The following is a 12,543-nucleotide window of genomic DNA, read 5'->3' as shown; positions in this document are numbered from 1 at the left end:
TTTTTGATTGTCAAAATTTGTTACAAGAGCTAGATTCAATTTCGGTCTCTTTTGTTAAACGTTCAGCGAACGTTGCTGCTCATTGCTTGGCAAAAGCAGGAAGTTCTCGGTCTGTTCGTGGTGAGTGAGATTCAGCCCCTCACTTCCTTTACGATGTTATTCTTTGTGATTCAAGTTAATAAAAATTCTATTCTTTGTTAAAAAAAAAAGTTCATCAGTGATCATTTTAATTTCGAAATCCTTGTTTTTAGCAGAGCGAAAAATCTCGGTTATCTCTTAATCGGAAAAAACATAAAAGCATAAAAGGTTTTTTTTTTAATTTTATTTTATTTTAAAAAAGCCAACAACAACCTCTGAAAGAAGCATTGAGCACACAAAGTTACTAATTTCCATTGTTTAATTCTAAATTACAGAATTACAATATATATATTATATAAAAATATAATATGATCCAAAATACAAAAATAAACTTGTTTTTAATTGAAATACAATACAAAAGATAGATTGTTTTGAAAGGAATTAATGCCAATAATAGCTAGATTGGCTCATTTTTCTCTCTTCCCTTTATTGATCAAGGTAACCATCCAGGCATGTAATTATTCACACTTGGTCCAGCTGTCACTACTGTTATTGGATCATGTGGATATCTGCATTTCAATACACCATCTCAATTAGCCTCTCAATTTCTTGTTACAGGCTCATACTCAGGCTCAGGCTCACTGGTTGTGATTCAACTTCAATTTGTCTCAACAAAACCATTCAACTTTAAATTTTATCTTATTCACTCTAAAAAAAACCATGAGGCTTCCATGTAAAAAAAAACTAGTCAACTTTCATCACTCAATGAAACGATACATGACTATCACCTAGCTGACCAAAACGATACGTGGTAGCCACATATTGTCTAGGTGGTAACCACGAGTCGTTTTCGTAAAGCGGTGAAAGTTGACGTGGCAGCCACATCATTTTCTGGTGTGTGTTTTGCTTTTAAAATCGCCGAAATTATTTTATTAAGATAAAATTTAAAGTTGAATGATTTTATTAAAACAAATTGAAATTGATTGACCATTTTAAAACTACTATAAATGTTTAGTGACCAACGAGACATTTAACCCATAATTCGTGACTTTTTATAGATCATCTAAATAGTCCTTTACTCCATAATTCTCTTAGTAAAGATTTTATAGATAGACAGACACTATAATTTCTCGGTAGATAAGTTTATACATCTATCACTAATTATTTTAATGTTTTATAATATTCGATAAAGTTATCATTTTACATAAATTTTAACTTTCAACTAACGAATTTGTTGATTTTGAAAGAAGTTAATTGGCTTATTAGTGAGGAGTTGGATGTGTATGAATATAATTAAGGGAAAAATATAAAAATAAATCTTGTGGGTACATCTATTTTCGATAGGGAACCTTATGATTTAAAATTACAAGATGATACTTTGAGGTTCATTCCGTTAGCAAACACATACTAAATTAAATAATTAATTAAATTATATATATATATAATTTAGTTAATTATTTAATATATATATATATATATGTATTTTTAAGGAGAGAGAAATTAATAAAGAAGAGAGAGAAGTGAAAGAAAGAAGAAGAAACATAAGAAATTAGAGAGAGATGGAGAAGAAGGTGTATTTGATTTTTATTTTTAATTTTGGAGTTTGTTTGTGATAATTAGATAATAAGGGGGTTAATTTATAAAATAAATAAATATAAGGACTAAATTAACTATTTTTCTTTTTACTTTTAACACCGTTAGTCAATTTAGTATGTTTTTGCTAACGGAATGAACCTCAAAGTACCATTTTGTAAATTTTTAAACCACAAGCCTGCCGATCGAAAACATGTGTAACTACAACATTTATTTTTGTACTTTTTCCTATAATTAATCGAGGTAAATTAATATATTAAGGACTCAATAAATAAAAACTAAAAAAGATTGGCTTTATTCTCGTATACATGTCAACGTTCCATTGATTTTGGTCGAGTGACTCTAGATTATATAATCGATATAATTTTTAGGGAAAAATATGAAAAAAATGAATGTGGTTTACCCAATTTGCAAACAGAGGTTTGTGGTTTAAAAGTTTACAAATAAACGTATATGATATGTTTTATTTACAAAATAAAGTATCACAATTTTACAGTTAAGTTCTGATTATAACTAAAAATATTTTTATCTTAAAAAAATTATTCTTACATATCGGCAAAACACAACTCCCCTAAAAAACAACTTACTAAATCAAAACAATAAATAATATGGTGAAAATTTACGTTTTTTTTTACTAATATGACAGTTTATAAACTAAATTGATATTTAAGTACATTTTACACCGTTGCAATTTGATTTTGGGATCTGTGTTTTGTCAATTTATAAATGTAACGGAAAAAATATTAAAAAATGATCTTGATTGTCATCAATTACTTAAAAGTTTAATTTTAAATACTTTGTTTTGTAAAAAAAGCATAGCACATATCTTCATTTGCAAACTTTTAAACCATAGTCCTCTATTTACAAATAAAGCAAACCATGAGTATTTTTTTCATACTTTGCCCTAATTTTTAATACCACAACATGATATATAAATATGGGATTGACAAAGCCTGTTTGAAAATGAGAAAAAGCCCATAGTGAGGCCCGTTTGATATATTATTACATAAGGGGCTTAAGTACATAAGGGGCAGGCTAATTTAGGGCCCATTATTTATATAAGGCCCATATTGGGGCGCGTTTGATATATAAATACGGGCTTGAAGCCCGTTTGATATTGATTAGGGCTCATATTAGGGCACATTTGATTCAGACAGGCTTTGTTTCAATTAAGTTAGGCTTAAAGCACTATTTGACCCTTGATCTATCCAAAATTTTGTTATTTGGTCCCTGACCTATTATTTGGTCACATTTAGCCTCTGATCTATCCCAAATTGGTGAACTTTCACTTAATTTGGATTCAAACTTAATCGAATCATTATCTCATTGATAAGTAACGATAATTTGACACTTGAACTTAATAGATTTTAGTTTAGGATTTGTTTGTTGTTTTTTTTTTTTGTTTTTTAAATCTAATTAATTTTTTCCACATAATGTGGAAAAAAAACTTTAAGAAATTTCACGTTTCAAGTTTAAGTGTCAAAATATCATTACTTATCAATGAGATAACGATTCCGTTAAGTATTCATACAAATTGGGTGAAATTTCACCAAATGGGATAGGTCAAGGGCCAAATGTGACCAAATAATAGGTCAGGGACCAAATGACACAATTTTGGATAGGTCAGGGCCAAATAATGCTTTAAGCCATTAAGTTACTCTGTCGATTTCAGTAGTTAAAAGACATTAAAATAATGAAACAGGTGATACATCAATATGAGAACTCAGATTTCTGACCGAAACGAAACGTGACAACCACGTGTCGATTATTTTTATGAAGAAAAAAACTAAATTTTGTTTTTTTTTCCATATAAATAACCGACACGTGATAACGCATACGTGAATGTCATGTATCGTTTCAATCAGATCTCGAGATCTGAATTGATTCATATTGATATATCACTTATGTCATCATTCTGATATATTTTAATCGCCGAAAATCGCCATAGTAACATAATTGAGACAAACTCAATTATGATTATGATTATGACACGACAACTCGTTGTGAAATCGAATGAGCAATGAATAGGAAACATACCCAATTTGCAAAGTGGGTTCACACTCCAAAGGATGAAAGAAGCCTTCGCCCTGAGATTGACCTCCTTGACGACCAAAAGCAACCTCATCTTGACCCGTCAACTGCAATGGATTTACTTGGTATCCTTCCATCAGCTGCATACATCCCAATCCCTAATTACATATAAGGTATCCATCTTAAAAGCATCCACGGTCATAAAAGTTTCGATAATAAAACGATCATAAATTTAATTTTATACATATAAAATAACTCAACTTTAAAATTTATTTTAATAGAAAATCTAACCAATTTTTAATTATATACCAAAACTGACAAAAACGACCAATTGTGAAATTATCGGTACGTGTAAAAGAAAAAAAAAAAGAATTTATGAAAGAATTTTTGATTTCCCGAACTTCCTATTTCTTTTCCTATCTTTCTTATAAAAAGTGGTACTCACTTAATTAAAATAATATATTATATAGGTAGTAAAAAAAGATAACATTTTTTGTGAGAAAGACAGAAAATGAAACGAGATTCGGGACAATAATTTTTTTAATATCGTTAATGATCGTATGGGAAATCAAAATTTAACTGTTAATGATCTCAAAATGAAAACTTTTAAGAATTAAAGTTATTTAATATCGTACGGGAAATAAAAGTTAGGGACCTGATAAACATTTTATTAGTTAACATAAATTATGAGCGAGAAATGTTGCCTACCCTTTGTTTCAGGGACCTGTTTGCTTCGTTGAGCATATGTTCCTGCACGCAAGAATTTTCAATAAATGGATAAATGAACCAAGAAACTATAATCAAAGGTTAATTTAATCTTACTATTTGGTTTTTAACTTAGTATTTCGTCCCGGATTTAGTACAAAATTAAATTTAGATATCAATTTAATCCTTTAACTTATCATTTGTAATCAAATTAGTTTAAAATAACACGTGATAGCATGAAAAAGTGAAATATATCGAATAACAACCAATTATATATTGACACATTATTTTTGACCGATTTGAATCTAGATATCAAAGTTTAATGGCTAAATTCATAGCCAAACTTAATTTTAGACTAAATTGATCTCATTAACCAATTTTAAACATCAAATTTAAGGACTAAATTGAAAACTAAATTTCAGTTTTAGGGCAAATTGAAGTTCACAGAATTTCATACCCTGCGTTGTAGATCAGTGAGCTGGTCCAGCATAAATTGGGTCTGTCAAAGATCAAGGAATTATTATCAGCTTTAAGCACAATTACTTTCGTTAACAAAGATCGTAAAATCACGTGTGATCCGCGAACACGAAACAAACCCAACTGTATAAACACGATTTTGAAACAATTTTTTTTTAATTAGGTTAGGATTGACACATTTAACACTAAACCGACATTTAACCAGACAACCACGATCGATCTGCAAGAATTGCCACCCAAGTTCTAATCTATAAGGATCTGACCAATTAAAAATGGATATATGTCTATATATGTTTATGCGTTTATTTTTCATTGGTTAGGTCCATATAAACCCGGAAAGATATAGAGAAAAAATGAAAAAAATGGGTACCCTGGTTGATCTAATCTGCTTCAATGACATATCAAGTTGTCTTTCCAGTGACTCAAGCTCCTTGCTGTTTAAAGGACCAAGATCTTCTCCTAAAAGATTCCTGTCATCAACAACAAAATTATTGTATGAAAACTTTGTATTTGAACTTAATTCATGGTTGACTCCAGGGACGGATTTAGGGGCTTAAGCACCTACTGGTCGCTGGAAAATATTTATTGTATGGAAAATGTTTACAGGGTTTTGACTTTTTTTAGGTAAGAATACAAAAAAAATCAATTTACCATCCATAAATCAAGAGAGACCAGCATAAACACTCCTATCAGTGAACTCTGAATCTGTCAGTGATTGACTAACCTTTGAGATCGTTGCAGGGCTTCATAGCGAGCTTTAAGCTTCAGATATTCTTGTTGGCTGCTTAGCTCTTGCTGTTAGAGCATTCAAGCATGGACGCTTTAGAATATATATGCTACATTCATCATAGTAACAAGATGCATATTTCTCGGTGATAATAATAAAAACTATTTTTAGATCTTAACTATCAGTTTCATACTTTTGTTTAATTGGTTCTTTAATATATTATCAGAGTCTCTTAGATCAAGTAGCCGAGTGTTTAAAGGACATGTGTTAATTAAATTTCAACATAGAGTAAGATGGATATATATATATATATATATATATATATATATATAAAACTCAGGATGCATTCGCGTGAAGGGGTATGTTAATAAAGTTATTCTATATATAAAAGTTAATAAAGGCATTCTTAATAAAAATTATTCTTTTAATTGTGATTAATATGTTCATTAGTGAGCTATAAAGCTAACTTTATATGTAAGACGAACTATATTATATGGAAATGTATATAAAACTAAATCATAAAGAAATGTGTAAATAATAAAAAAAGGGTATATCTGTAATTTTTTAACACTACAAGGATGTAAGTTTAATTTTTCTATATACGCATTAAAAAAATTACATACAAATCAAATAATAACAAAGAAAAGGAGATTTTTTTTTTCACTTTGAAAAGCTTATAGAAAATGATTTAAAATATATTAAGAATTTACTAAACATTTTATTAACATGACCTAATTACATTCTAAGAAACAAGTTTCTAATTTTTTTTTCTAAATTACGAAAATGTGACCCGATTTATTTTGTACAAGTTTTGAGAGTTTCGGTATCCAAAGTATTTTTCAAAATGCAAAAAGATTTTAAAATAAAAACTTTTGTACAACATAATTACATGTTTGGGAAGTGTAAAAATTAGCAATTTTAGAACTTTTAAAAAAACTATATAATTAATAAGGAAATACAGATCAAGGTTGATTTGAACGGAAAGCGCCTCGAATTCCTGAGTTTAATTCTTAGTGTACGTAGAAAATTTTATTGAGCATGAAACCACTTAAAAATGTCTGAACAACCTCGAACCGAACAATTATATTAAATACCAAATAATAATAATAAAAAAAGAAGAAAACATGAATTACCAAAGCTTCTCTTGCAGACACATTAGTCTCTGGTGCTCCATAGTTGCATTTCTGATACCTCTCAAGTGTTTTCAGCATGCTTAATATAAACAATTAAACAAAATATATATTAGCCTCCATATATATAATTAATTACACATAAAAACGTTACATAACTCAAGATAATCCGTCTTACACAATCCTTTATTTTTTTGTTGCATTTATATCATATAAAATCACATGAAATATATACATCACATCACACAATTACACATCACACAATTACGACACGACAACCCGTATTAAAGACTCATAATTTCATTAACATCCTAATGAGTAGCCTGTAATTAAGCAGCAATAGCTGAGAAGTCTATGTTTTGACACCATTTTTTTCACCATTTTGAAGCAGAAAAATTACATCACAATGATTCGATTCAAGATATGGATAAAAGAATTTCCATTTTAGGAAAACTGAACTTCATTGGATGAAACAATGAGAAAGAAAGGATGCATCTGCAAGAAAACAAAACTTAAAAAATTGCTTTACCCTATGGACACAATGATGCACAACCCTCATTCATTATAGTATGTGAATATATAGTCGGTGTCTGGTTTCATTTTTCGGAACTATTTTTTGTTTTTTAATTTTAAACGGGAGATAAAAAAGACGTGTTTGATAATAATTGAATATAAATATCACCAACAGAAAATCTATGTTGAACGGAAATAGATAAAAAAATGGAAACAGACACTAAAAAACGTGATTTATAAAAAATACTGGAAATGGAGACATGGAAAATATGTAAATATTAAAAATATAAGGATTTATTTATAACGTTAACAATATAATAATATATTTTTAAAAATTAAAAAATAATTTTGTTCAACAATGACAATAAGCATACCATCTACCCGATTCTTTTATTCCACCCACCAGATTATGTGTATAAGAACGAAGGATAAGATGAAAAAAAAGTACAAGCTCAATCGAGATTCAAGAGATAAGAATTATAGGAGAAAGAAATGTAGGTATCTTCTTTAAATTGAAACATACAAGGAAGGAAGTATCAGTCAACTTCTAAGTTTCAATTTTCATAGTCTTACACTAAATTGGAATTGCAAAAATAGAAAATTTGAATTTTCAGAATTTTAGCAGAAATCTGCAAAAGAAACCATTTAAAAACAAAGAGACGTTTTTCATATTTTGGGTAATTACGAACATACGCTTGGAAACGTTTTATATCATTTTCCGGGAGTTTCCATTCCCACATCTGACAGAACAGTGAAACGCATGTCATCGTGAGTTTCTGTGCATCATAGCATAGAAAACACTAAATAACTAACAACAACAAACAAAAAATAACTATAATCAAAAGGATACTTAGTCAAATAATTTAGTAATTTTTTGTATATGAGATCTAAAGAGGAAGGAAATAAATGGAAATATATATCCATCGAGAAACTGATTGAAAATTAGGGTTAGTAATTTTTGACACGATAATACGATTTACAGAAATAATCTGATTGATACGACACGCAGTGGCAGAGGTAGGACCTAACGTCGGGGGCTAGACCGTGTAAAACAAAATTAAACGCTAGGTTTTCCAGGTTGGAGGGTCGGCCGACCCTCCCCACCCCTGACAAATCGATATACATTATTATCGTTTTTTATTGCGTTTTTTGACACGATAACCCGAATTGACAGAAATCTCTATTGAAAACACCCTTAAAAAACATGGATCTAAGAGAAGAGGAAATTGAGGATCCATTGGACATTAGATTGGTTTCTGCAAACCCACTTGAGCTCAATTACAGACTTCAAAACATGTCAAAATTCAGACCTAAATGGAAAGAGACAGAGAGAGAGCTTTTTATACCAGAAAGAGATAGACAGAGAGGACTGATCATCTGCAGAAAAGAAAACCCTAATTTCATTTATAGCTTTTGGGAGATAAAATTAAATAAAAAACCTAACTTTCTCAGAAATCAGTTTGATTGAAAACTTGATCCAATGGAAATTTCAGAACCTCCAGCAGCTAGAAATGTCTAATCTGAAAGTACTCAGAAAACCTAACATGTCTTATCTGCTGATTGATCATCATTTCTTGTTGGATCAGATAAAACAAATATTCTTCAAATATAAAAAGAAGAAAAAAAAACTTGATTTTTAATGTGTTACACGGAAATGGAAACGGGAAATGAAACGAAAACGGATACCCGATAAAATATTCTCTAATATAGTGTCATTTTCTGCCACAAAAATACAGCTTTTGTGGCATTATTGTGCGCCAAAAATATATGATTTTGTGATGTGTAATTATGCCACAAAATACATGCTTTGGGCACTGATGGAGGCCGGGTTGTATGATGTTGACATGGGTAGGTCAGCCAAAGAGGAAGAAGCGGAAGCAATTGATACTATGTTGAACGTAATGTGAAGATAGAAATATATTAGATTAAAGAATTTCCTGTGAGCACGGACTTTTTCTAGTCCAAACGTTATTTCTAAGAAAAGTAGCTAGGAAACTGTAATGTAAACAGAAAAGAACGGAAATAGAAATGGACACAAAAAGCGATAACGCTAATGAAGAGTTTCCGTGCAGCATTGGATTTTGAAGGGGAAACAAAACCCTAATCCATTGTTGAAACAATAATGAGGAAAGATAGCTACTTTAACAATAGTAAGGGTAATCTTAGATAAGAATCAAACTGGGTTTTTGAGGAAAATAAGGAAATCCCATAAATAAAGCTCTGATCTTTATTTAATTAAGAGAAAATTAAAAACCAGCTGCGATTGCAAATTGAAAAAAGCTTTGAAAAGCAACAGATCAATGGAAAAAATGGCTTTTTTTTAATTAAAATACAGAAAATCAAAGGACACTAAAATGGGAAATTAAAGAGGAAAAAAAAGAAAAAAACCCTAATTCCCCATTGAAATAAAAACAAAGAAAACAACTAATTAAAGTTCAAATTAACTAAGCTTAATCTAAGATAAGAATCAAATTGGGTTTTTGAAGAAAGATGAAGAAGAAGAAATCAAGAAGAACACAAACAAATCCCATAAATAAAGTTCTGATCTTTCTTTAATCTGTGATTGGACTTTGAAGAGCTTGAAAAGCAACAGATCAATGGAGAAAAACCTTTTGTTTTCCATCACACACAAAAATGGAAAATTCAGAGATTCAGCAAAAGAGGAAAAAAGAGAGAAAAGGGGAAAAAAATAAAATCAAACCCTAATCCACCATTGAAACAAAAAACAAAGGAAAAAACTAATTAAAGTTGAAATTAACTATGAAAGCTTAATCTAAGATAAGAATCAAACTGGGTTTTTGAAGGAAGATGAAGAAGAAGGAATCAAGAAGAAAACAAAAAAATCCCATAAATAAAGTTCTGATCTTTCTCTTTTTTTAATTAAGAGAAAATTAAAAACCAGCTCTGATTGGACTTTGAAGAGCTTTGAAAAGCAACAGATCAATGGAGAAAACCTTGATCAGAGATTTAGCAAAAGAGGAAAAAGATAGAAAGACAAAAGGAAAAAAAATCAAAATCAAACCCTAATCCACCATTGAAACAAAATGAAAAAGCTTAATCTAAGATAAGGATCAGACTGGGTTTTTGAAGAAAGATGATGAAGAAGAAGAAGATACCAAATGGAAAATTCAGAGTTCCAAACCCTAATTCACCATTGAAACAAAACCAAAGCTTAATCTAAGATGGGAATCAGACTGTGTTTTTGAAGAAAGATGAAGAAGAAGAAGATACCAAATGGAAAATTCAGAGTTTCAGCAAAAGAGGGAAAAAAATCAAAATCAAACCCTAATCCACCATTGAAACAAAATGAAAGCTTAATCTAAGATGAGAATCAGACTGTGTTTTTGAAGAAAGATGAAGAAGAAAAAGAAACCAATGGAAATATTAGAGAAAAAAATGGAAAATTCAGAGTTTCAGCAAGAGGAGAAAAGAGAGAAAAATAAAAAATAAAACCTAATCCACCATTGAAACAAAACCAAAGCTCAATCTAAGATGAGAATCAGACTGGTTTTTTGAAGAAAGATGAAGAAGAAGAAACCAATGGAAATATTAGAGAAAAAAATGGAAAATTCAGAGTTTCAGCAAGAGGAAAAAAGAGAGAAAAATGAAAAAAAAAACCCTAACCCACCATTGAAACAAAACAAAAGCTTAATCTAAGATGAAAACCAGACTGGGTTTTTGAAGAAAGATGATGAAGAAGAAGAAGATACCAAATGGAAAATTCAGAGTTTCAGCAAAAGAGGGAAAAAAAAAAATCAAAATCAAACCCTAATCCACCATTGAAACAAAACAAAAGCTTAATCTAAGATGAGAATCAGACTGGGTTTTTGAAGAAAGATGAAGAAGAAGAAACCAAAAAAGAAAATCTTTTTAATTAAGAGAAAACAACAAAATCAGCTGTGATTGGACTTTGAAAAAAGCTTTGAAAAGCAACAGATCAATGAGAAAATTCATTGAATCACCAAAATAGAAAATCCACAGATTCATCAAAACAAGAAAGAAAAGAAAACAAAAACAGAAAGAGAGAGAAAGAAAAAAGAATCAATACAACAGTAAATATTATTATCATCTCCATCTTCATCCTCCCTCATCTTTTACTGCAGATCTATCAAAAAACCCCAACAAGACATTCACAGAAACGGCATAGTTTTACTCACTTTCACTAACTTTCACTTACTTTCACCCATATCCATGGCTGAAAACAGCAAAGAAGATCTAAAGTAAAAGTCAGATTGATTTCAAGAAAAGAATCTAGACTTTGAGGGGGTACTACAAAACTATGTCGTTTTGATGATACCTTGAACTACTGCAAAACTCGTACAGTTTTCCTCTATTGGAGAAGATGATGAGAGCAACTTCAGCATCACATAACACAGAAAGCTCATAAGCTTTCTTCAATAATCCATTTCTTCTCTTTGCAAAAGTTACTTGTCTGTTGATTTTGTTTTCAATTCTCTTCAATTCCACTCTTCCTCTCCCCATTTTCTCTCTCTAACCCTCTCTAACCCCCTTTCTCTCTCTTCTTCTTGTTTTAAGACTCCTGAATCACAGAAAACCTAGTCATGTTTTGTTTTGTTTTTTTTTTTTTTTTTTAATGATCAAGAAGGTATTTGGTTGTTTCTTTTCGTGCTTCTGTTTGCATTTTCACATTAAAATGGAGAGTTTTAGGTGTTTAGTCGGTGAATTCTTATTTGTCTTTTACACCGAAAAACAGTATTTGTTGTTTGGTTAGTGACATCCTTTTTGCCTTTTAGAGCATCTCCAATAGAGGGTGCCCAAAAGAGTGCAAGGTGATGTGGCATCATGTTTGACAACTTTTAAAGAGTGCCCACTATTAGAGATTGTGGATACCAAAGAAAGTTGCCAATTTTTGGCAACCTCTCGACAACCTTATTTATTATTTTTTAATATAAAATATGTGACCCCTCTCCTAGAAATAATAAAATCTGGAGTCTTTTATTTTTAATATTTATAATAAAATAATAATTTATAATGACAACTTTTCAAGCAACCTCTATTGGAGCATTTTTTAAGTAAAGGTTGCCAAAAGTGATGTGGATGAAATAGACAATAAAATATTATATTTTGGGATTACGTGTTAAGTTTTGACACTCTCTATTGGAGATGCTCTTACACCTGAAAAGCAGTCTTTTACAAAAAAAAAAAAAAAAAAAAAGACAAACAACAAACCGCAATAGCAAATAGCAAACTGTAACTTTTCTTCCCTTCTTATAAAAAAAAAAAAAGCAAGCTGTAACTGCAAACAATAGATAAAACAGATCGATCTCG

The 12,543-nt window shown here is 30.1% G+C and overlaps 1 protein-coding gene across 2 annotated transcripts; it reads right to left on the bottom strand.

Annotated features, from left to right (window-relative positions):
* Window positions 1-365: 365 nt before the first annotated feature.
* LOC136230326 (agamous-like MADS-box protein MADS4) lies at window positions 366-11,790 on the bottom strand. 2 transcript variants are annotated; one of them, XM_066019372.1, is made up of 8 exons: window positions 11,552-11,790; window positions 6,745-6,823; window positions 5,609-5,679; window positions 5,255-5,354; window positions 4,865-4,906; window positions 4,411-4,452; window positions 3,709-3,860; window positions 366-647 (listed from the first exon to the last, which is right to left on the bottom strand). In XM_066019372.1, exons 1-8 carry the CDS (start codon window positions 11,734-11,736, stop codon window positions 572-574), a joined length of 747 nt encoding a protein of 248 aa, XP_065875444.1. In that variant the 5' UTR covers window positions 11,737-11,790; the 3' UTR covers window positions 366-571. The 2 variants fall into 2 exon arrangements, with proteins under 2 accessions (XP_065875444.1, XP_065875445.1); XM_066019373.1 differs by having other exon boundaries at window positions 3,709-3,842.
* Between the last annotated feature and the right edge of the window lie 753 nt (window positions 11,791-12,543).

Source organism: Euphorbia lathyris, chromosome 5, assembly GCF_963576675.1.
Source record: "Euphorbia lathyris chromosome 5, ddEupLath1.1, whole genome shotgun sequence".
NCBI lineage: Eukaryota > Viridiplantae > Streptophyta > Magnoliopsida > Malpighiales > Euphorbiaceae > Euphorbia > Euphorbia lathyris.
Note: the sequence above shows the minus strand (reverse complement) of the source record. Positions and strands in the feature narration are given on the sequence as shown.